Genomic DNA, 19,239 nt, shown 5'->3' on the forward strand with positions numbered 1-19,239 from the left:
CTTGTTTTACAAGAATAGCACCATTTTTTGATTTTTTTGTGTGTTTTTTAACTCATATTATACATGAACACTCCTGCTGAGGGGAGAGGGGAAAATTTGGGGTGAGGAGGGGATTTTTGATAGCTGGATTGGTGAAATCCCATTTTTTTTTTCAGGGAAAAAGGGATCACTGACATTCCCACCTCCACCTGACCTCAAAAACAGGTCTTCCAGGAAGAGAATAAATAAATATTAATGGGTTTTTCCTTTGATTCTGGTGTTGGAATGAGGTGGTTGCTCCCTGATTCGGGGTGAGCCCTTTCAGTGCAGAACTTCTCAGCTCCTTTTTGGGGTGGATCCCGTTTCTTGTGGTTTTCTTCTTTTTTTAAGGAATCGGGCCGGGCTTTTTAAAAAAAACAAAAACCAAACCAAACAAACAAAAACCACGACAACCAAAAACAAACAACCACACCAAAAAAATCCTTTTTTTTTTTACAAGAAGCAGACGGGGCCGAGGTCAACCCCAAACTCCTGCTCGGGTCCCCCAATGTCCATAGGTGCAATGTCCACGATGGGCAGGCGCGAGGTCTTCTGCGAGCGGTACTCGATGACAGTCCTGCCCCACTTCCCTGTGTGTTTCTGAGGGAAAAACAGGTAAAATTGGGGTCATTTAACCTGTTACATCCTCGCCAAACCCTTCAAATCCCAGTTGTAACCCACATTTGTCATCAGGCATAGAGAGGCCCCACTTCTTGGTGTATTTATAAGGAAAAAAATGGGTGAAAATGGGGTTATTTAATCCTCCAGAACTCAGTTTGAGCCCAAATTTATCATTAGCATTGGAAAAATGGAGTTAATAATCTCCTAGAACCTTCCCAATCTCAGTTTGAGCCCCATTTCATTGTTAAACCAAGAAGGACCGCATTTCTCAGTGTATTTCTAGCGGGAAAACACTGGAAAATGGGGTTTGGAGTCCCCATCCCTGGAGCACCACAGCCAGCTGGAGGTGTTACCCAAATGCTGGCCGTGGTGACACTTGGTGACACAAGATGCTGTCCCCTCACGGGTTGGTGGCACTCGGTGACAAGATGCTGTCACCTCCCAGGTCGCTCTCTCTGACCTCCCAGGTTCCTCCCTATGTGGTGAACCCCGCGATTTACAGATTTGCCCCCATTTGCCCCTCTCTCCCTCCCGGCACGCACCGTGCAGCCGTCCTCCAGCACGCTGTAGGTGAACCTGCTGTTGCCCTCGGCGCGGATCTCGACGTCGTTGGAGCCCTGGATGAGCAGCGCCTTCCTCAGGCTGCCCGACTCCTCGTCCAGGTAGGCCACGCTGTTGCGGCAGTGGTAGGTGACGTTCTGGGAGCCCTCAGTGGACAGCAGCCTCAGGAAGGTCATCTGGATGTTGGCCGTGTTGGGCGCCAGCTCCTCAGCGCCGTAGCTGAACTGCAGGGGGAGGGAGGCTTTCAGATGGCTTTTTTTGGGGAATTTTGGGCTTTTTTGGGGGTATTTTTGGGGAATTTCCACAGTTTGCTTTCCCAGACCTGGAAACTGTCATGGCCTGATGCCAAGATTTCCATGAAAGTCTCTAAATCAACTGGTTCTGGTACAAAACCCATCAATTTCACCTCAAGGAAGGACATCACTCCTAGTTTTCCTTAAAATCCCTAAATCCACCAATATGTGATCCAAACCCTATCAATTTCACCCCAAAGAAGGACATCCCTCCAGGATTTACATAAAGTCCACTGGATCCACCAGTTCTGATCGAAACACCCCCTATTTCACCCCAAGGAGGGACATCAACTCCAAAGTTTCAGTAAAATCCCCTAAATTAACCGTTTCTTATCCAACAACCACCAGTTCCACCCACAGGACGGACATCAGCACCAAAATTTCCATATAATCCTCAAATCACCCAATATCTGATAGAACCACCAAAAGTTCCACCCCCAAGAAGGTAATCAGCTCCAACTCTTCTGTGAAACTCCAGGTACCCTGTTTCCCCTCCGGGCCCATCCCAGACACCCACGTGGAAGCCGCCGTTGATGGTCTCGCCGAACCAGACGTGCTTCTTCTCCTTGGTCTTGCTGCTCCACCAGTTCTTCCTGGGGATGCTGCTGGGGCTGGGGTACACGCACGTCTCCCCCGTGGCCATGTTGCAGAAGACCTTGATGGCGTCCAGGGTGCAGCCCTGGTTAGGGTCGATCCAGTAATCGCCTGTGAACCGAGGGCGTGGGGTCAGTGAGTGACTGCCCGTGGTGGGGTCAGCGTGGGCCTTGGTGGCTGGGAGGGTGGTGGAGGAGAGGAGGAGACAAGGAGGAAGAGGGGGACACAGGGATGGAGGCAGGGATGGACACAGAGGGACGCAGGGATGGACACAGAGAGACAAAGGGATGGACACAGGGATGGACACAGATGGACAGGGATGGACTCAGGGCCGGGACCTCTCTCTCACCGCTCTTCCAGTCGGGGTGGCAGAGTTTGATGTCTCGGCAGGTCCTGGCCGGGTTCTTGCGGGAGCCCTCGGGGCTGCGGATGCTCTCGATCTGGTTGTTGAGGGCCTTGAGGGTGGCGTCCACCTCGGCGTCGTGTGGCCGCAGCCCCGGCGCCGCCTCGTCCGCCCGCATGTAGCGCCCGGGGTCGGGGCCCTTCTCGGGCTGCCCCAGCCCCGCGAACGCCGACATGTCGATACCGGTACCGGGGGGCCCGGGGGGCCCTGGCGGGCCGGGGTTCCCGGGAGGACCCTGCGGGAGGGAGGAGCGGTCATGGGGTGATCGGCCGGGACTTGGATCCCTCTGTTCCCCGCTGAATCCCACTGTCCCCCACAGGATCCCTCTGTGGCAGGTTCCCTCTCTCTCACAGGATCCCTCCCCTGCAGGATCCCCTCTCCTCCTGGATCCCTCCCCTCCCAGATCCCCTCTCTCTCACAAGGATCCCTCTCCTCCTGGATCCCCTGTCCCCTCCTGGATTCCTCCTGTTCCCCACAGGATCCCTCTCCTCCTGGACCCCTCCACTCCTGGATCCTCTCTCCTGCCGGATCCCCTCTCCCCGCGAGATCCCTCTCCCCTCGGATCCCCTCCTGGATCCCCTCTCTCTCACAAGGATCCCTCTCCTCCCAGATCCCCTCTCCCCGGTGTCCCCGCTCACCGCAGGGCCGGGCTCGCCGCTCCTGCCGCGGGGTCCAGGGGGGCCGATGGGTCCGGGCATCCCATTGGAGCCGTCCTTGCCTGAGGGGCCTACTGGGCCGGGGGGACCCTGAAAAACCCCAAACAGGGCTCAGGGCACAGCAGGGATGGGGTTGCCACCTCCAGGCGTGGCACCAGCCCAGGGGTGGCTCCTTTTCCCTTTTTCTCCCAAAATTCCAGGACTTACCCTGGGCCCGGAGGGACCTGCGGGTCCGGCAGCGCCCTGGTCTCCAGAAGGACCCTGGGAAGGACGGGAGGATGGAGGATTTGGGGTCCCACGGGAGATGTGGGATTGGGGTGTGGGATGTAGGATTTGAGACCTATGGGGGGCTGTAGTCCCAAATCCCAGCACTTACGGGGGGCCCGGGCAGCCCCTGGAGCCCGGTGAAGCCCCGGTGTCCCTTCAGGCCGCGCTCTCCAGCCTCGCCCGCCTCGCCTTTGTCACCGCGCGGCCCCTGGGGACCCTGCAGGGGGGACACGGCGGGTCAGGAGCGGGGGTGATCCCAAACCAGGGTGCCAAGCTGCGATCCCAAACTGGGATCCTAGGAATTCCAGGTGGGACTCACTCACCGGCATCCCCCGGGCGCCAGCGGGGCCAGAGGGACCCATGGGACCCTGAGCACCCTGTGGGAGAAAGGAGGGCAGTCAAAAACAGCGGGAAGGGGATTTGAGGTGTGGGAATGTGGGGTGTGAGATTTAGCGTTCCCAGCTGCCCAGGGCACTGCAGGTGTTCCCAGTTTTATCTCCTGGGGTGCCCAGCTCATTCCCAGCTCCAGCCCCTGGAGCTCCCAGGCAGATCCCAAACCAGGAATCCTCAGGAAGTCGCTCGGAGCTGCTCCCGGTGACATTCCCAGATGATCCCAAACAGCTCCATGGTGTGGATTTGGGATGATTCCCAGTAATTCCCGTCTCCCCCCATCCCGAGGTGTCCCACTCACCGTCTCTCCCCTGTCTCCCTGTTTTCCAGTGGGTCCCACGGGGCCGGGAGCTCCGGGAGCGCCGGGAGCGCCGGGAGCGCCCACGGGGCCGGTCTCACCACGATCGCCCTGGGAACAGGGAATGGGGTCAGGAATTCTGGCATAACGGGAATTCCCAGGAATTCCGGCCTTTGAGAAATCCAGGATGAGCTCACCTTCACTCCTGCCGCCCCATCCCTGCCCGGGGGTCCATCAGCGCCGGGATTTCCCTGGGAAAAGAGGAGGAATTCAGCTTTTGCCTTTGGGATGGGGGGAAAACTCCTTTATCCAGGCAAAATTCTGTGGGGAAAACGTGCTGGGATTTTCTGGGATCAACCTAAAGGCTGTCTCCACCCAGGGTCAGCCAGGGATCCATCCTGGATATTCCAGACATTCCTAAATTTCTTACCTCCCTTCCAGGCTCTCCAGCTGGTCCAGTCAGCCCAGGGGGTCCCACGGGCCCAGGGGGTCCCCGGTCACCGGCAGATCCAGGTGCTCCCTGTTTTCCAGGCTCTCCCTAAGAAACCAGGAAACCCCCCCATGAGTGTGTCTGGGTGGACTGAGGGCAGAAAAGCAGCAGGGAACCAGGAGAGAGGGAGGGAATCCAAACCCTCCTCGGCCACAAACTTTTCCCAGAGCTCGGGGGGCACAAATTCCCAGTGGGAAAAAGGAATGGAAAATGCATCCTGCTGGTCTGGTGCATGGCCGTGTCAGTGGGGAAAAGCCTTGGGAGATTTTGGGACATTTTTTTGGCATGGAAAGAGAATCCCAAAAGCACTGGGATGGGGATGAGCAGCTTCCACCACTCCCCACCTCCCAAAATCCTTCCACACCACGAGACTGCCTCTGATGAGCTCCCATTTCTTCCCAGATTTTGGGATTTTTTTGGTGTTTGGGGTTTTTGTGTGTGTTTTTTAGGGTTTTGCTCACCGAGGGTCCGGGCAGCCCCGGGAAGCCGCGCTCGCCGCGCTGCCCCGGCAGCCCCACGATGCCGCGCTGTCCTGCCAGCCCCTGGGGGCCGGGGGGCCCGTCCGGACCCTGCGGGGACACAAAGCCAGGGGAGGGAAGGGGTCAGCGCCGCTCGGGGGCTGGCGGAGGGGCCGGGGGCGGCGTCCCCAAATCCCAAATACCGCGGGGCCGTCCTCGCCGGGCTCGCCCTTCTCGCCGGGGGGGCCGGCGGGGCCCTGCAGCCCCGGGTCCCCCGCTCGGCCCGGAGGTCCCGCGTCGCCCCGGGCGCCCTTGGGGCCGTCCTTGCCCGCGGAGCCGGGGGGTCCGGGGGGTCCGGGGTTACCCTGCAGGAGAGATCGGGGTTAGAGGGGTTTCCATATTCCTGATCCATCCCTGAGCCGTGCCTGATCCCGTTCCCGATCCATCCCTGATCCCAGCCCTGGCACTGTTCGAGGATTGGGGAGCACTGGTGATGCCTCTTGGGAAGGGCTGGGTGGTGGCACCCGGGGGTGGCTTTGGTTCGGGGACATCGTGGGGAGCTGCCCGGCCTCCGAAGCTGGGGGCAGCGATCCTGGCTGATCCCGACTGGCCTGAGTGATCCCAGAGCTTCCCGAGCGATCCCGACTGCCCCAAAATGAGCTGTTCCCACATGATCTCGGTTTTTCCCCAGGGATCCCAACTGACCTGAGCAATCCCTGATCTTCCCAAGAGATCCTGGCTGCTCCCAGTGATCCCAGTTCCCCCCCAGTGACCCCAGTTCCCCCCAGTTGCCCCCAGCTCACGTTGGGGCCGGGGGGTCCGACGCGCCCAGCGGCTCCAGGGAATCCGGTGGCTCCCTGGGGACGGAGGCAAGAGGGGGTCAGACCCGGCTCCTCCCCCACTCCCCTCCCCCTTCCCCCCTCCCCTCCCCTCCCCCCACTCACCGGGGGTCCCTGAGCGCCCCGGGCTCCTTTGGGACCGGTGACACCTGTGGGACCCTGGGAGGAGGCAGAAAACCAATCAGGACACTCAGGACCTGGAGATTCTCGGCATGAGGGACCCCCACAAGGGCTCAGCCCCAATTGTGGGGGTCTCGGCTGGACCCACCTGCGGTCCAGGAGCCCCGGAGGGACCCTGAGGCCCAGGGGCTCCGGCGTCACCCTTCTGGCCAGGCTCGCCTTGCTCGCCCTTGGCTCCGGGCTGGCCATCAGCACCCTGGGAAAGAGTCGTGGTCAGCGGCCGCTGGGGACGCTAGGATGGACTGGGGACAGAACTGAGATGGGCTGGGGACAGAACTCACTGGGGGTCCAGCGAATCCAGCAGGGCCGGGGGCTCCGGGCTCTCCGCGCTCTCCCTGTGGGGGAAACGGGGTGAAAATCAAGGGAATGGGGCCAATGTGGCACTGCCAGTACCAAGGGGGGACAGGTGGCACTTACGGGGGCACCGCGGGCTCCGGCGGCTCCGGACGGGCCGGGGGGGCCAGACTCGCCCTGGAAAGGAAGGAAAGGAAGGGGGAGTTGTGGGGGAGGGATGGATGGGGTCTGTGTGGGTGGGGCTGCCCCAGGGATCAGGTGGGATCTGCCCCAGGGATCAGGTGGGATCTGCCCCAGGGATCAGGTGATATCTGCCCCAGAGATTGGGTGGGATCTGTCCCAGGGATGAGGTGAGATCTGTCCCTGTGGGAGCACCGGTGGGACCACCCCGGTCTCACCTTCTCGCCGTTGGGGCCAGCGGGGCCGGGGGGGCCGATGGGACCGGTCAGACCCTGTGGGGACAGAGGGGACAGTGAGGTCACCAAGGCCCTGGGTAGCCACCATGGACATCCCTCACCAACTACCATGAGGAGGAGGCCACCAAGAGCGTCCCTGGCTGGCCACCACGGGCACCTCTGGCTGGCCACCAAGAGTGTCCTTGCTTGGCCCCCTCCCGCCCCGTCCCCGTCCCACTCACGCGAGCTCCGTCCTTTCCAGGGGCTCCCTCAGGTCCTTTCTCTCCAACGTCTCCCTGTGGGGCGGCACAGGGCCAGCATGAGCCCAGATGAGCCCTGGTGGCACTGGTGGCACCCCGTGCCCCCCATGTCACCGTCACTCACCCTGTCCCCCTTGGGACCGGCAATGCCAGCGGCTCCTCTCTCCCCGGGCATCCCCTGCAGCCCCGGGGGTCCCTGGGCGCCAGTGGGGCCGGCGGGGCCGGTGGCACCCTATAGCAGCAAAGGGACATTATTGGGGTGTCACCCCCCGCGGTGGCACCGCCATCGGCGCTGTCCCCTCCTTGTGTCACCCACCTTGGGTCCGTCGGTGCCGGGGGTGCCGGGGAGGCCACGGGGCCCCTGCAGGCCCTGGGCGCCGGGAGAGCCGCGCTCGCCGGGGAAACCGCGCTCACCCTGGGGACAGAGGGGACAGCTCAGCGGGGACATGGGGACAGCTCAGCGGGGACAGTGGGGACAGCTCAGCAGGGACATGGGGACACCGTGGGGGTGGCACCAGGGGATGGGGAGGGCACTGTCCCATGCTACCCTGGAGGGACTGGGATGAAGATGGAACCAGCATGGATCTGGTGGCCCTGGGTGGGGACAACCAGGCCCTCCAAAGTCCCCGTGGGATGAACATATCCCCAAATGGGAGGACAGGTGACACTGGCCCCTAAAAGCCCCCAACAGGGGACACTCTGTGACCCACCCCCAGGTGACAGGTGACACTTACCCTGGGACCCACGAGCCCAGGGGCTCCGGCTTCTCCAGGAACGCCCTGTGGGAAGGGGACAAACGGGTTTGGGGTCAGACCTGAGGGATTTGGGGGATCCTGACCTCACCTGGGAGGGACTGGGGAGTCTCACCTGGTCTCCAGGTTTGCCGCTTTCGCCGGGGGGACCTGGTGGCCCTGGCAGTCCCTGGGAGGAGATAGGAGCCATGTGAGAACAGTGACACCAGGACCCTGGGGGTTGGGGTGGCATCACCCCAAACCCCAAACGCCAAATCCCAAACCCCAAATCCCTGAGCTCACCTGGAAGCCGGAGGGGCCGGGGGCTCCTTGCTCTCCCCTCTCCCCTGCCGGGCCCTGTGGGATGGATGCTGCTCGAGGACCCCAAAAACCTTTGGGATTTCAGACTTCCCCCACCCCAAGATTTTGGGGATCCCACAAGGCCCCAGCACCATAGGGGCTGAGGATTTGTGGGTTTTGGGATCCCCCAGCAGATCCAGGGGGGCTTTAGCCCAAATCTGGGGTTTTTAGCCCCAGTCCTGAGCTCGCCCAGTTGCACTCACAGCAGGTCCTGGGGGTCCGGCGGCTCCAGTCTCTCCATCCTTGCCAGGAAGTCCCTGAGGAGATGGAAAACTGAGCCCCAAATCCCATAATGCCTATTTCCCCCCTTCCCGTGCCTCAGTTTCCCCTTTTGGGGGCTTTTAGGGTGGAGTGGCACCAAAAGGTGAATTATTGGGGTTTGTGTGACAGAAAACCTCACCCTCAGCCCCGGTGCTCCAGGAAGTCCTTTTTCACCAGCTTTTCCAGGCTCGCCCTAAACAAGGATGGAGGATTTGGGTTCTGGCCCCAGGGAGAACTCCAGGTATTTTTAGAGGGAAAAGGGTCCTTACTCACATTGGCACCTTTGGGACCAGGGAACCCCATAACGCCAGGTTGGCCCCGAGCCCCCTGGGGGCCGGGGGGTCCGGGACGTCCGTCCTCGCCGGAGGCACCCTGTGGGGATGTGGGGACAGCGGGGTCAATGGGGCCAGGAGCCCACCCCAATCCCAAACCACCCCCAAACCACCCCAAACCCCAAATCCCCCCAACCCCAAACTACACCCAGCCCCAAACCACCCCCAAACCACCCCCAAACCACCCCTAACCCCGACCCCAAACCACCCCCAACCCCGAACCACCCCCAACCCCAACTCCAAACCACCCCAAACCCAAACTCCAAACCACCCCTGACCCCAAACCAGCCCAAACCACCCCAACCCCAAACCAGCCCAAACCCCAATTCCTTTATGGGGTGTCACTCACTGTGGGGCCGACTTTGCCTTGGGGCCCAGCATCCCCGGGGCGACCTGTGAGACCCTGTGGGGACAAAAAGGGTTTGTGGTGTGACCATGACCCCATGGCCGTGGGGTGACCCCCAAAGGGCACCCCAAAGAGCAAGGAACCCCAAGGAGGGGTTTTGGGAACCCCAAATGCACCTTGGGAATCTCAAAGAGCATCTGAATTAGCAGAGAGCATCTTAATTAACCCCAGAGTTTCTTAATTAGCACCAAAGAGTGCCAAGAGACCAAAGAAGGTCTTAATGCCAAAGGGCATCTTGGCTAACCCCAAAGGGGCCTTATTGACCCCGAAAGCTCCTTAAACAGCCCCAAAAGCACTTTGAACAACCCTAAGAGCATCTTATCAACCCCAAAGCACCTTATCAACCCACAAAATCTCCTTAACCACTCCCAAAATCACATTATTGACCCCAAAACCACCTTGACCACCACCAAAATCTCCTTAAACCAATCCCAAAATCACCTTGCTGACCCCAAAATCATCTTGACCACCCCCAAAACCACCCTTACCAATCCTGAAAGCACGTTAGTGACCCCAACCCCACCTTCACCACCCCAAAATCAGCTAATTGACCCTAAGAGCGCTTTAACCACCCTCAACCCCCCCGATCCATCCCCCAGACCCCACAGGTGCCCCCTGTCCCGTGTTTGGGGTCACTGCTGTCCCTCACCCTGGCTCCAGGCAGGCCGGGCTCTCCGGGGCGTCCGGGGTCGCCGGTGGCTCCTTTGGGGCCGGCCAGGCCAGCGGGGCCGCGCTCGCCCGGGGCTCCCTGGGTGGGATTTGGGGTAAGTGCGGGGGGTTTGGGGTCAGTGTGGGGTCACTTTGGGGTTGTCACCCCCGGGACACCCCCGGTGTCCCCAGAGTCCCACCTTGGGGCCGGCCAGCCCATCCTGCCCGGGGAAGCCGCGGTTGCCAGGAGCTCCCTGTGGGGGAAGATGAGGATTTAGAGGGTCAGGGGAGGGTTTTAGGGCTGAGTGAAGGAGTTTTGGGATCGGGGTGAGTTTTTGGGATCAGGGTTATTGGGGTCAGGGTCAGTTTTTTGGGATCGGGGTCGGTGTTTGAGGCTGATGGCACCACAGACCCTCTCTCCAGGTGGCCCCAAAGGTCCAGCAGCTCCGGGTTCTCCGCGGGCTCCTCTCTTCCCTTCCTCCCCGGCCGGTCCGGGGGCGCCCTGGGGTCCTGCGGGGCCCTGAGGGCGAGGAGGAAAAGGGGTCACAAGGAGCCTTCATCCCCTCCCTGGCCCCCCCGGGAACAAACCCCATAAACCCGAGTCCCCTCGTGCCCCCCCTGTCCCCGCTGGCGCCAGGCGCGGCGGGGCCCCATTGATGGTGGTTAATGAGGCGAGGGGGGAATGTCCCCAAGGGGGGAGACGGCCCCACGGGGGGACACTGAACACTGCGGCCATTGTCCTTCTGTCCCCCGGCCACTGTCCCCCCGCGGGGGTGCGGAGGGGACGCTGCTGCCCCAAGGGGCCTCGTTAGGGGAACGGCTCATTAGGGCCGAGAGGCACCGGAGGGGAGAGAGGGGCCGGGATGGACACTGGGGTGGACACCGGGGTGGGATGGACACTGGGAGGGATACTAGGATGACCAATGAGGGGCTGGGACTGGACACTCCATGGACAGTGAGGGCTGGGGTGGACCCCCGGCTGGGGGATCTGGCGTCCCCCAGCCCTACTCACCGTCTCTCCCTTGGGTCCCTGCTCGCCTTTGAATCCCGCGATGCCGGGCTCGCCCTGATGAGGGGGGACAGAGTACAGTGTCCCCACAGCTGTCCCCACCCCGTCCCTGGCCTGGGCTCCAGGTCCTTGTCCCCATCCCATCCCATCCCATCCCATCCCTATTTTCACTCCTAGTGTTCCTTTAGGGGTCAGGGCCGGGTGACCCAGGAGTGACCCAGGAGTGAGCCGGGGGTGACTCTGGGGAGGGGACACCCAAAGGGGAAAGGTGTGAAGGGGGCGTGGCCTGGGTATAAAGAGGCGTAGTCATTCGCTGGTAGATGGGCGTGGCCAAAGGGCGTGGCGTGGTCAGTGGCCAGGGCGTGGTCAGGGTCCGGGCGCGGTCACCGGGCGTGGCCGTGTCCCCGAGGGGACATCAGGGGTCTCTCACCGTCTGTCCCTTGGGGCCCAGCGGGCCGGTGGCTCCCTGGGGTCCGGGTGGGCCGCGGGGGCCGGGGAATCCTGGAGCGCCGGCAATGCCTGGAGCGCCCTGCGGACACCGGGGGACATCAGGGACCCGCCACAGCCCTCAGTGTCTCCAGCGTCACCAGTGTCCCCACTGTCCCCATCTCTGCCGGCAGTTGCTGTCCCCCTGCAGCTCAAATCCCACCCTGTCCCTGCAGCTCCAGGGTCCCCAATACCCCCTCAGTGTCCCCACACATCTCTGTCCCCCAGTGTCCCCCATCCCTGAGTGCCCCACGACCCCCAGGGGACCCAAATGTCCCAAAATGCCAGCACAGCCTTCCCTGGGCACCTGCTCCTCACCACGGCCCAGTCCCTGTCCCCACAGCCAGGGGCTCACTGGGACATCCCTGTCCCCATCCCTGTCCCTGTCCCCATCCCTGTCCCTGTCCCCACTCACCGCCGATCCCTTCGCTCCGGGGATGCCATCGGTCCCTGGGTTCCCCTACAAGAAAACCTCGCTGAGCTCCGTGACTCAGTTTCCCCGGATCCGGCCCCGTCCCCGCCGCTCCCAGCTCAGGGGACAACGTCGGGGGACAAAGCCACCGGGGCGAGGGAACAAAGCCACCAGGGCGAGGGGACACAGGCACTTACGGGGGCGCCGGCGGGGCCAGGCGAGCCGGGGGTCCCGGATTCCCCGCGGGGGCCCTGGGCACCCTCCGGTCCTCGCGCTCCGGTGGGACCCGCTTCACCCTGAGGGGGAGGTGACCGAGAGGCTCAGGGGTCACATCGGGACCCTGCTGTCCCCACCGGGATCATCCCTGTCCCCTCACCTTGGAGCCGGGGGCGCCAGGGAAGCCGGGGGCTCCTGCGGGGCCGACGGGACCCTGGGGGCGAGAGGAGCGTGAGGGTCCCCCCGGGCTCCGGGGGGCCTTGAGGCACCCCGCCGTCCCCTCGGGGGGGCGACACAAGGGCGGGGGTCGCGCCAACCCCCCCCCGCACTTACCGGGGGTCCGGCCGGGCCCGGGAGGCCGTCGTTGCCACGAGCGCCCTGTGGGGAGACGGTGCCGGGGGTGAGGGGGGAATCCCCAGGGCGGGGGTCGGGTCCCCCCCGCCACCCCCAGATGCCACCGGTGCCACCGCACTCACCGCAGCGCCCGAGGGGCCCGGGCGTCCTCGCTCTCCGGGCAGCCCGCGGGGACCCTGTGGGGACAGAGAGCGACACGTGAGGGTGACAGAGGTGAGGGTGACAGAGGTGAGGCCGGGGAGTGCTGGCCCTGGCCGAGTCCACCCGGCCGTGCCTCAGTTTCCCTCTCGCAGCGCGCACTCACCATGGGGCCGGGGGAGCCGTTCTCGCCGGGGGAGCCGGACTCGCCCTGCGGGGAGGGACACAGGTGACACAGGGCGGGGACGGTCCCCTGGTGCTACGGGGACGGCCACCAGAGCCAGGGGACTGCCACCCCATCAAGGGACAGCCACTGCACCCCAGAACTGTCCCCAGCCCCAGGCACCGCCGCCCCCTCTCACCTTGGCTCCAGGCGCTCCCGCCTCTCCCTTGGCGCCGTCCAGGCCGGGGTAGCCCTGGGGACAGCGACACGGCGGGGGTGTGACAATGACAGAGCCGCTCCGGGGGGACGCGGGGACAGGGAGGGGACACGCGGGGGGCACGCACTCACCCGGTGGCCTTTGACTCCAGGCAGGCCGGGGGTCCCGGGGAAGCCACGAGCGCCCTGCGGGCAGCGGAGAAGGGACAGTTGGGGACAGGGAGGGGACAGCGGTGGCTTTGCGGCGGGGCCACCGGTGCCACGCTCACCTGGGGGCCGGAGGGGCCGCGGTCACCCGGTTTCCCGGGTTTGCCAGTCTCGCCCTGCGGGGAAAACGGGATTTTTCAGGGGTTGGGGACACAAAAATGTCACTTTTTGTCCCTTCTCAGCCCGGCTGCCACCGCGGCTGAATGTCACCAGTGTCACTCACGTCGTCACCGGGTTTGCCAGGAGGTCCCGGAGGTCCCCGGGGACCCATCGGACCCTGCAGAGGACAAAGAGGCGGCGATGAGCGGCACTGCGGGCGGGCAGTGCCCGGGTTTGGGGACGTTTGGGGACGTTTGGGGACGTTTGGGGACACTCACAGCAGCGCCGGGCTCGCCGGGCTCACCGGGGTTGCCTTGGAATCCTTGGGGACCCTGCGGGGACAAGGGGACATGAGCGGGGGTGGCCCCAGCCGGCCCGGCCAGCCCGAAATGTGAGGAGGGGGGCGATACTTACGGGGGAGCCGGAGGGGCCGGGGGGGCCGCGGGGTCCCATGGGGCCCTGCGGGACACAGAGATGTCACACGGGGGGGGCGACACCGGCTGGGGACACCCCCGGAGCCACCAAAGACCCCCCCAAAACTGGGGGTCCTGGAGGGGGGTCCCAAATGGGATCGGTTTGCACGGGGGTGGGGAGGGGTTTGGGGGGAATTGAGGGGATCTGGGGGGGGTTTCATGGAAATTTGGGGAGATTTTGGGGTGCCATTACCATGGGTCCCTGCATGACGCCCATCTGAGCCCCTCCAGCCTTCTCATCAAAGCCCCCAGCCATCTGAGCCGCGAAGTTCTGCCAGGGAAAGGAGGCTCAGCACCCCGGAGACCCCCCAAAAAAGCCCAAATTCCCCTCAGAAAAACCCAATTCTCATTAAAATCCCCCCAATTCCTATCGAAATCACTGCTTCTTCACTCAAAACTCATCCAAATTCCCTCAAAACCTCCCCAAAGCTCCTCAACCACCTCAACCCCCTCCCAAAATCCCCTCCCAACCCTCCTCAATTGCCACCAGACTCTCATGAAACCCCTCCAAATTCCCCTCCACGCCCCCAAATCTCCTCAATTTCCCCCCAAACCCCCCAAATCCCATCTCCCCCCGCTCCCCCCCAATACTCACCCCTCCCCCGAGGCCGGGGGGTCCCGGGGGTCCGGGGGGCCCGGGGGGGCCGGGGTTTCCTGGGGTTCCGGGCTCCCCATCCCTGCCCCGGGGGCCGGGGGGGCCCTAGGATGGAGAGGGGGGACAAAGAAAGCGATTTTGGGTGAGTTCTCAGCTGATTTTTGCGTTTTTTGGGGGAGGTCAAAGAGGATTTTAGGTTTTCACAGAGGATTTTGGGAGGGTCACAGCGGATTTTGGGTATTTGAGGGGATTTTTAGGGGTTTTGGGGGTCTCACCTTCTCGCCCTTCTCGCCGCGGTCCCCTCGCTGTCCCTGCTCACCTGCGGGGCCCTGGGGGGGAGGAACAGGATGGGGGAGGGGGGGGGTCAGGAGTCCACTCCCGCCCCTCCCCCGCTCTCCCAAACCCCCTCCCCCAAAAATTCCAGAGATTTCCCATCCCGGAGCTGCTCCCACCTGCGGGCCCGGGGGTCCTCGGGGTCCTACGACCTGTGGGGACACAAAAGGGGGGGGCATCAGGACTGGAGGGGTCCCAGCCCCTTTGTGGGGTCTCCCAGCCCCGCCCCTCCCACCTCAGCCCCTTTTTGGGGTCTCCCCCCCACTCACATCTTTGATGTCACCGGGTTCACCTTTCTGTCCCTGCAAAGAGAAGCCAAGGGTGAGACCCCAGAACTGCCCCAAAATTCCTCTCTCTGACCCCCCAAGGGCCCAAAACTACCCCAAGATTGCTCTGTCTGACCCCCCGTGATGAGCAGAAAACTGCCCCAAAAGCCCCCACCAAATTCCCAATTTTGGCCCACCAAAACCACCCCAAAATTCGGGACAATTGCCCCCAAATTCACTCACCTTGGGGCCAGGCTTCCCTGTAGGAAATTAAAAAAAAAAAAAAAAAAAAAAAAAAAAGAAAAGTAAAGAGAAATTAATGGGGAGGGGACACAAGAATTTGGGGTGGGGGCAACACGAGGTGGCTCCATCCTGGTCAGGCTGTTGGGCCAGACTGGGGGGCACTGGGGGCTCCCCCAAAGCAGGGCCAGCAGAGACGGGCTGGAGGGGGCTTCTCGTAGGGGTTTGGAGGCTTTTTGGGGGTGCTCAACCCTTTAATCCCCCCCAGCTGGGGCAGGGAAGGGTTAAAAAAAGGCAACTTTGGGGGTTTTGGAGGTTTGGGGGAAGTGGGGTTAGGGTTTTCTTTCACTTTGGGGTGAAATTCCACAATTGGGAACCCTGCTTGAGGCTGTCTGTGGGTTTCCATTCATTTGGGGGTGCATTCCCACAATTTCGGGGGATTTCCACCAAAGCCCTTTTGCTAGGGGTGCAAAATCCCCTCCTACCAACCTTTCCCCCATTTTTTTTTCCGTCTAACCCCCCCCCAAAACCTCCAAATTTTCAACCAGGGCTAAAAACCTCGATGATTTTTCCCCTGGGGCCGATTTTTCCCCCTTGTTTTGGGGTGAAGTTGCCTTTTCCCTGCACTGCCGCATGGATGGCGCCATCCATGGCCGGGTAATTTATTTATTAATTCTCTAATGAAGGGAAATAAATAAATTACAACCGCTGGGCTGCTCGGTGGGGCAAATGGGGCAGCACTCTCCGAAGGGGATCTCGGGGCTGGGGCAGTCCCGCAGCTCCTCGCACATGATCTCGTCGCACAGCACCGTCCCCGTGTCGCACACGCAGATCCGGCACGGCTCCGGCTTCCACACGTCCTTGTCGCTGTAGCGGTGCCCGTCCTGCAGGCAGCTGCCAGCCTCGGCTGCGGGGACAGCGCGGGGACAGCGTGGGGACAGCGTGGGGACAGCGCGGGGACAGCGCGGGGGAGGCGGTGGCGCTGCCAGGCTCGCTGTGAGCGCGGCGGGGAGGAGGAGGAGGAGGAGGAGGAGGGAGGGGGACGCCAGAGTGGCCCGCAGCCCCCAGTGAGGGGGGACAGCTCGGGGACAGCCAGGAGGGGGTGGTGGCACTGCCAGCCCCGTCCTGCAGGCAGCTGCCAGCCTCGGCTGCGGGGACAGCGCGGGGACAGCGAGGGGACACGCGGATCGGCGGCAAGGCACTGAGCACCAGGAGGAGGAGGAGGAAGAGGAAGGGGAGGCCAAAGCAGCCCGGCATACCCCCAGCGAGGGGACAGCGCGGGGACAGCCAGCAGGGGGATGGTGGCACTACCAGCCCCCCTCTGAGCCCCCTCTGTGACACAGCCCCGAGCAGCGACACCCCCCGAGTGTCCCCGCAGCTCTGGTGGCACCAGTGTCCCCACGGGCTGGGGGACAAGGGGCGCTGGTGTCCCCAGGCTGAACTCACGGGTGACCCGGAGGCGCCCCGGTGCTCCTGGAGGGTCCCGGGGGTCCCCCAGGGTCCCCAGGCGGTGCCTCGGGGTCCCCGGGCTGCACACGGGAGCTCCCAGGTGTCCCCAGGGTCCCTGGAATGTCCCCAGTGTCCCCAGGGATGTCCCCAGGGCTGGCCCTCAATGCACCCCCTGTCCCCAGCCTGTCCCTGCTCCAGGTCACCGCCTGCACCCCCGGCTGTCCCTCTGCCCCCTCACCGTCACCTGCTGCCCCCATGTCCCACCTGTGCCCCTCCAGCCATCTCAAACTGTCTCCTTCCTGTCCCTGTCCGTCCCTACTGTCCCTAAACTCGGTCCACGCCACACACCTGGACCCCAAACTGTCCCCCAGTGTCCCCACCATGTCCCCCCTGCCCGCCTCGTGCCATCCTCCAGTGTCCCACGCTCCCTGCCCCATCTTGTCCCCCCACTGTCCCCCAGGCTGCCCCGGGTGTCCTCCACGCTGTTCCACTTAATTTCCCGCTGTCCCCCGACGTCCCCAGCTCCCCTCGTGCTCTCCCTCCCTGTCCCCAGTGCCCCTCTGTGCCACCAAGCTTGTCCCACATTTCCCTGACACTTTCCCGCTGTCCTCCCCTCTCACCCGCGCTGCTGTCCTGGGACTGCCTCGAAACTTTCCCTTTGTTCCGTGCCTGTGTCCCCGGGAAGCCCCCGATGTCCCCACGCAGCCCCACGGTGTCCTCAAACTCCACTCTGCCCCCTCCCCGCCCCACTGAAACTTTCCCCGTGCGTCTCACGCTGTCCCCGATGTCCCAAGCTATCCCCGATGTCCCCTCGGTGTCCCCAGGCTCCGAACCGTCCCCCCCCGCCACTCTGAAACTTTCTCTGTCCATCCCAAAACGTCCCCTAGTGTCCCCGAAGTCCTCTGCTGTCCCCCATCCTCTTTCTGCTCCATCTCCCCTCTGTCCCCATTGTTCCCCGCTGTTCCCTCGCTGTCCCCCCTCCCCTTCTCCAACTTTCCCTCAACGTGTCCCCCTCGCCCCCCCCGGCGATGCCCAGAAGTTTCCCATCCCTCACCGCTGTATGTTCACTCTATGTCCCCGCTCTGTCCCCTCTGTCCCATCCCGCCACTCACGGAGGTCTCGGTCCTGCGCGGCGGCGGCGGCGGCGAGGCAGAGCAGGAGGAGGAGCAGGAGCCCGGGCCGGGGGGCGGCTCCGGGGGCCGCGCCGGTGGCTGCGGGCTCGGGGCGGCGGCAGCGGCGCCCGCCGGGGGCCGGGCGGTGTCCGGGCATGGCGAGGCGGCTGCGCCCGATCCGCGCCCGGGGCCGGCAGTGCCCACTCGGCCCCGCGGCCCCGTTTAAGTCCCGGCCCCGCCGCCCCCCGGAGCTGTAACCCGAGCCGGGCCGGCCCCGCCGGGCCCCCCGGACCTTCCCCCGGTGGCTCCGGACCCTCCCCCGGCCCCCGAGCGGGGCCGGCCCTCCCGAGCCCTCCTCGGCCCCCCGGGCCCTCCTCCGGCCACCACCGGGACCAGAGCGGGCGGAGGGACCCGGGCTCAGGGGGGCTGCGGGGTCTGGGGGATGTGCGGGATGCGGGGTTTGGGGGGATGCGGGGGTCGAGGCGGCACAGCCCACCCCATCCCACCCCATCCCACCCCATCCCACCCCATCCCATCCCATCCCATCCCATCCCATCCCATCCCATCCCGTCCCGTCCCATCCCGTCCCATCCCATCCCATTTTCCCCATTTTCCCATCCCATTTTTACTCCATCCCATCCCACTTTCCCATCCCATCCCCATCCCATTCCCGGGTCCTGGGAAAACCGGGATACCCCCGACCCCGCCCAGGGATGGGACCCCCCCGCTCCGTCCTCCCCCGCCTCCCTCGCGGTGTCCCCGAATCCCCGCCCCTCTCCGGGGCCCCCTCGGGCCCAGTGCGACCCCTCCCCCTTTCGCTGTCCCCATTCCCGGCGGAATTCCCGGCACCAATTGTGGGATCAACAGGGGGACACGGGGAAACCCCCCCGACCCCAAACCCAGCGCAGACCCGACCACCCCCCCCCCCAAATTGCTCAGCCTGGATAAGGACCATCCCCTTCCCCAAATCCCCCCAAATTCCCCCAAATGCCCCAGAAAACTCTCCCAAGTTTTTGGGAGTTAGGGGGGGATTTGGGGGGGATTTAAGGGGGCGTTAAGGGAGTTTTGGGGGAGATTCTGGGCGAGGTTGGGGGGATTTTTTGGGGCGGGATTTTGAGGGGTTTGGGAGGAATTTTGGAGGCGATTGGGGGGATTTGGGTGTTCCCAGCCCCAGCAGGTGGAAGAGCGCTCGGCGTGGCCGGATCTGGCCGGGACCGGGGCCAGGCCTTGGCTGCGGCCGCCGCTTTCCGATGGAACAGAAAATTTGGGAATGAATCAAAGCGCCAGGGAGGGGCTGCCCGACCCCTCCCCAAATTCATGGGCGGCTCCGCTGCCGTCCCCAGGGTGACAGAGCCGGGACGGGGCCGGGGACGAGCCCAAATCCCCTGAACCCTCCGCACATTCCCCCAAAAACTCCCCCAAAAGCGGGGTGGGAACATCGCCTCCCGCCCTCCTCGGAGCGCGGGCACCCCGGTGGCACAGGTGCCGCTGGTGCCACTGGTGACAGCTGACAGTGGCACTGCTTGAAGTGGCAGGGACACAGGTAAGGCCGAGCGCCCCCAGTTTTCCCCCCCGGCCCCTGATGGCCTCTCCAGAGCCGGGGACAGGAGGGGACACCGGAATGGGGCGGGGGGCAGAGCGGGGGGCGTGGTTTGGGACCCGAACCGGCACAGGGGTGGCACCGCCCCAATGTCCCCACGGGATCCTGGCTGTCCC

At 63.8% G+C, this 19,239-nt stretch overlaps 1 protein-coding gene across 1 annotated transcript; it reads right to left on the reverse strand.

Annotated features, from left to right (window-relative positions):
• Positions 1 to 471: 471 nt before the first annotated feature.
• On the reverse strand, positions 472 to 17,575 carry COL2A1 (collagen type II alpha 1 chain; the record flags this gene model as incomplete). The annotated part of the gene is made up of 54 exons (XM_054294745.1): positions 472 to 618; positions 1,182 to 1,424; positions 2,011 to 2,198; positions 2,437 to 2,725; positions 3,129 to 3,236; positions 3,354 to 3,407; positions 3,523 to 3,630; positions 3,737 to 3,790; positions 4,105 to 4,212; positions 4,299 to 4,352; positions 4,532 to 4,639; positions 5,053 to 5,160; positions 5,253 to 5,414; positions 5,853 to 5,906; positions 5,994 to 6,047; positions 6,157 to 6,264; positions 6,350 to 6,403; positions 6,486 to 6,539; positions 6,761 to 6,814; positions 7,000 to 7,053; positions 7,142 to 7,249; positions 7,334 to 7,432; positions 7,752 to 7,796; positions 7,885 to 7,938; positions 8,052 to 8,105; positions 8,312 to 8,365; positions 8,509 to 8,562; positions 8,643 to 8,741; positions 9,051 to 9,104; positions 9,757 to 9,855; positions 9,956 to 10,009; positions 10,168 to 10,275; positions 10,768 to 10,821; positions 11,195 to 11,293; positions 11,666 to 11,710; positions 11,860 to 11,958; positions 12,039 to 12,092; positions 12,212 to 12,256; positions 12,355 to 12,408; positions 12,537 to 12,581; positions 12,733 to 12,786; positions 12,882 to 12,935; positions 13,019 to 13,072; positions 13,180 to 13,233; positions 13,334 to 13,387; positions 13,470 to 13,514; positions 13,722 to 13,799; positions 14,124 to 14,228; positions 14,399 to 14,452; positions 14,576 to 14,608; positions 14,726 to 14,758; positions 14,966 to 14,982; positions 15,666 to 15,869; positions 17,524 to 17,575. Coding segments are annotated over 54 exons (4,431 nt in total), but the record flags the coding sequence as incomplete, so codon positions are not given.
• Between the last annotated feature and the right edge of the window lie 1,664 nt (positions 17,576 to 19,239).

Source organism: Melozone crissalis, unplaced genomic scaffold (genome assembly GCF_028551555.1).
Source record: "Melozone crissalis strain CALT ecotype California unplaced genomic scaffold, PUWL_Pcris_2 ptg000322l_1, whole genome shotgun sequence".
Lineage (NCBI taxonomy): Eukaryota > Metazoa > Chordata > Aves > Passeriformes > Passerellidae > Melozone > Melozone crissalis.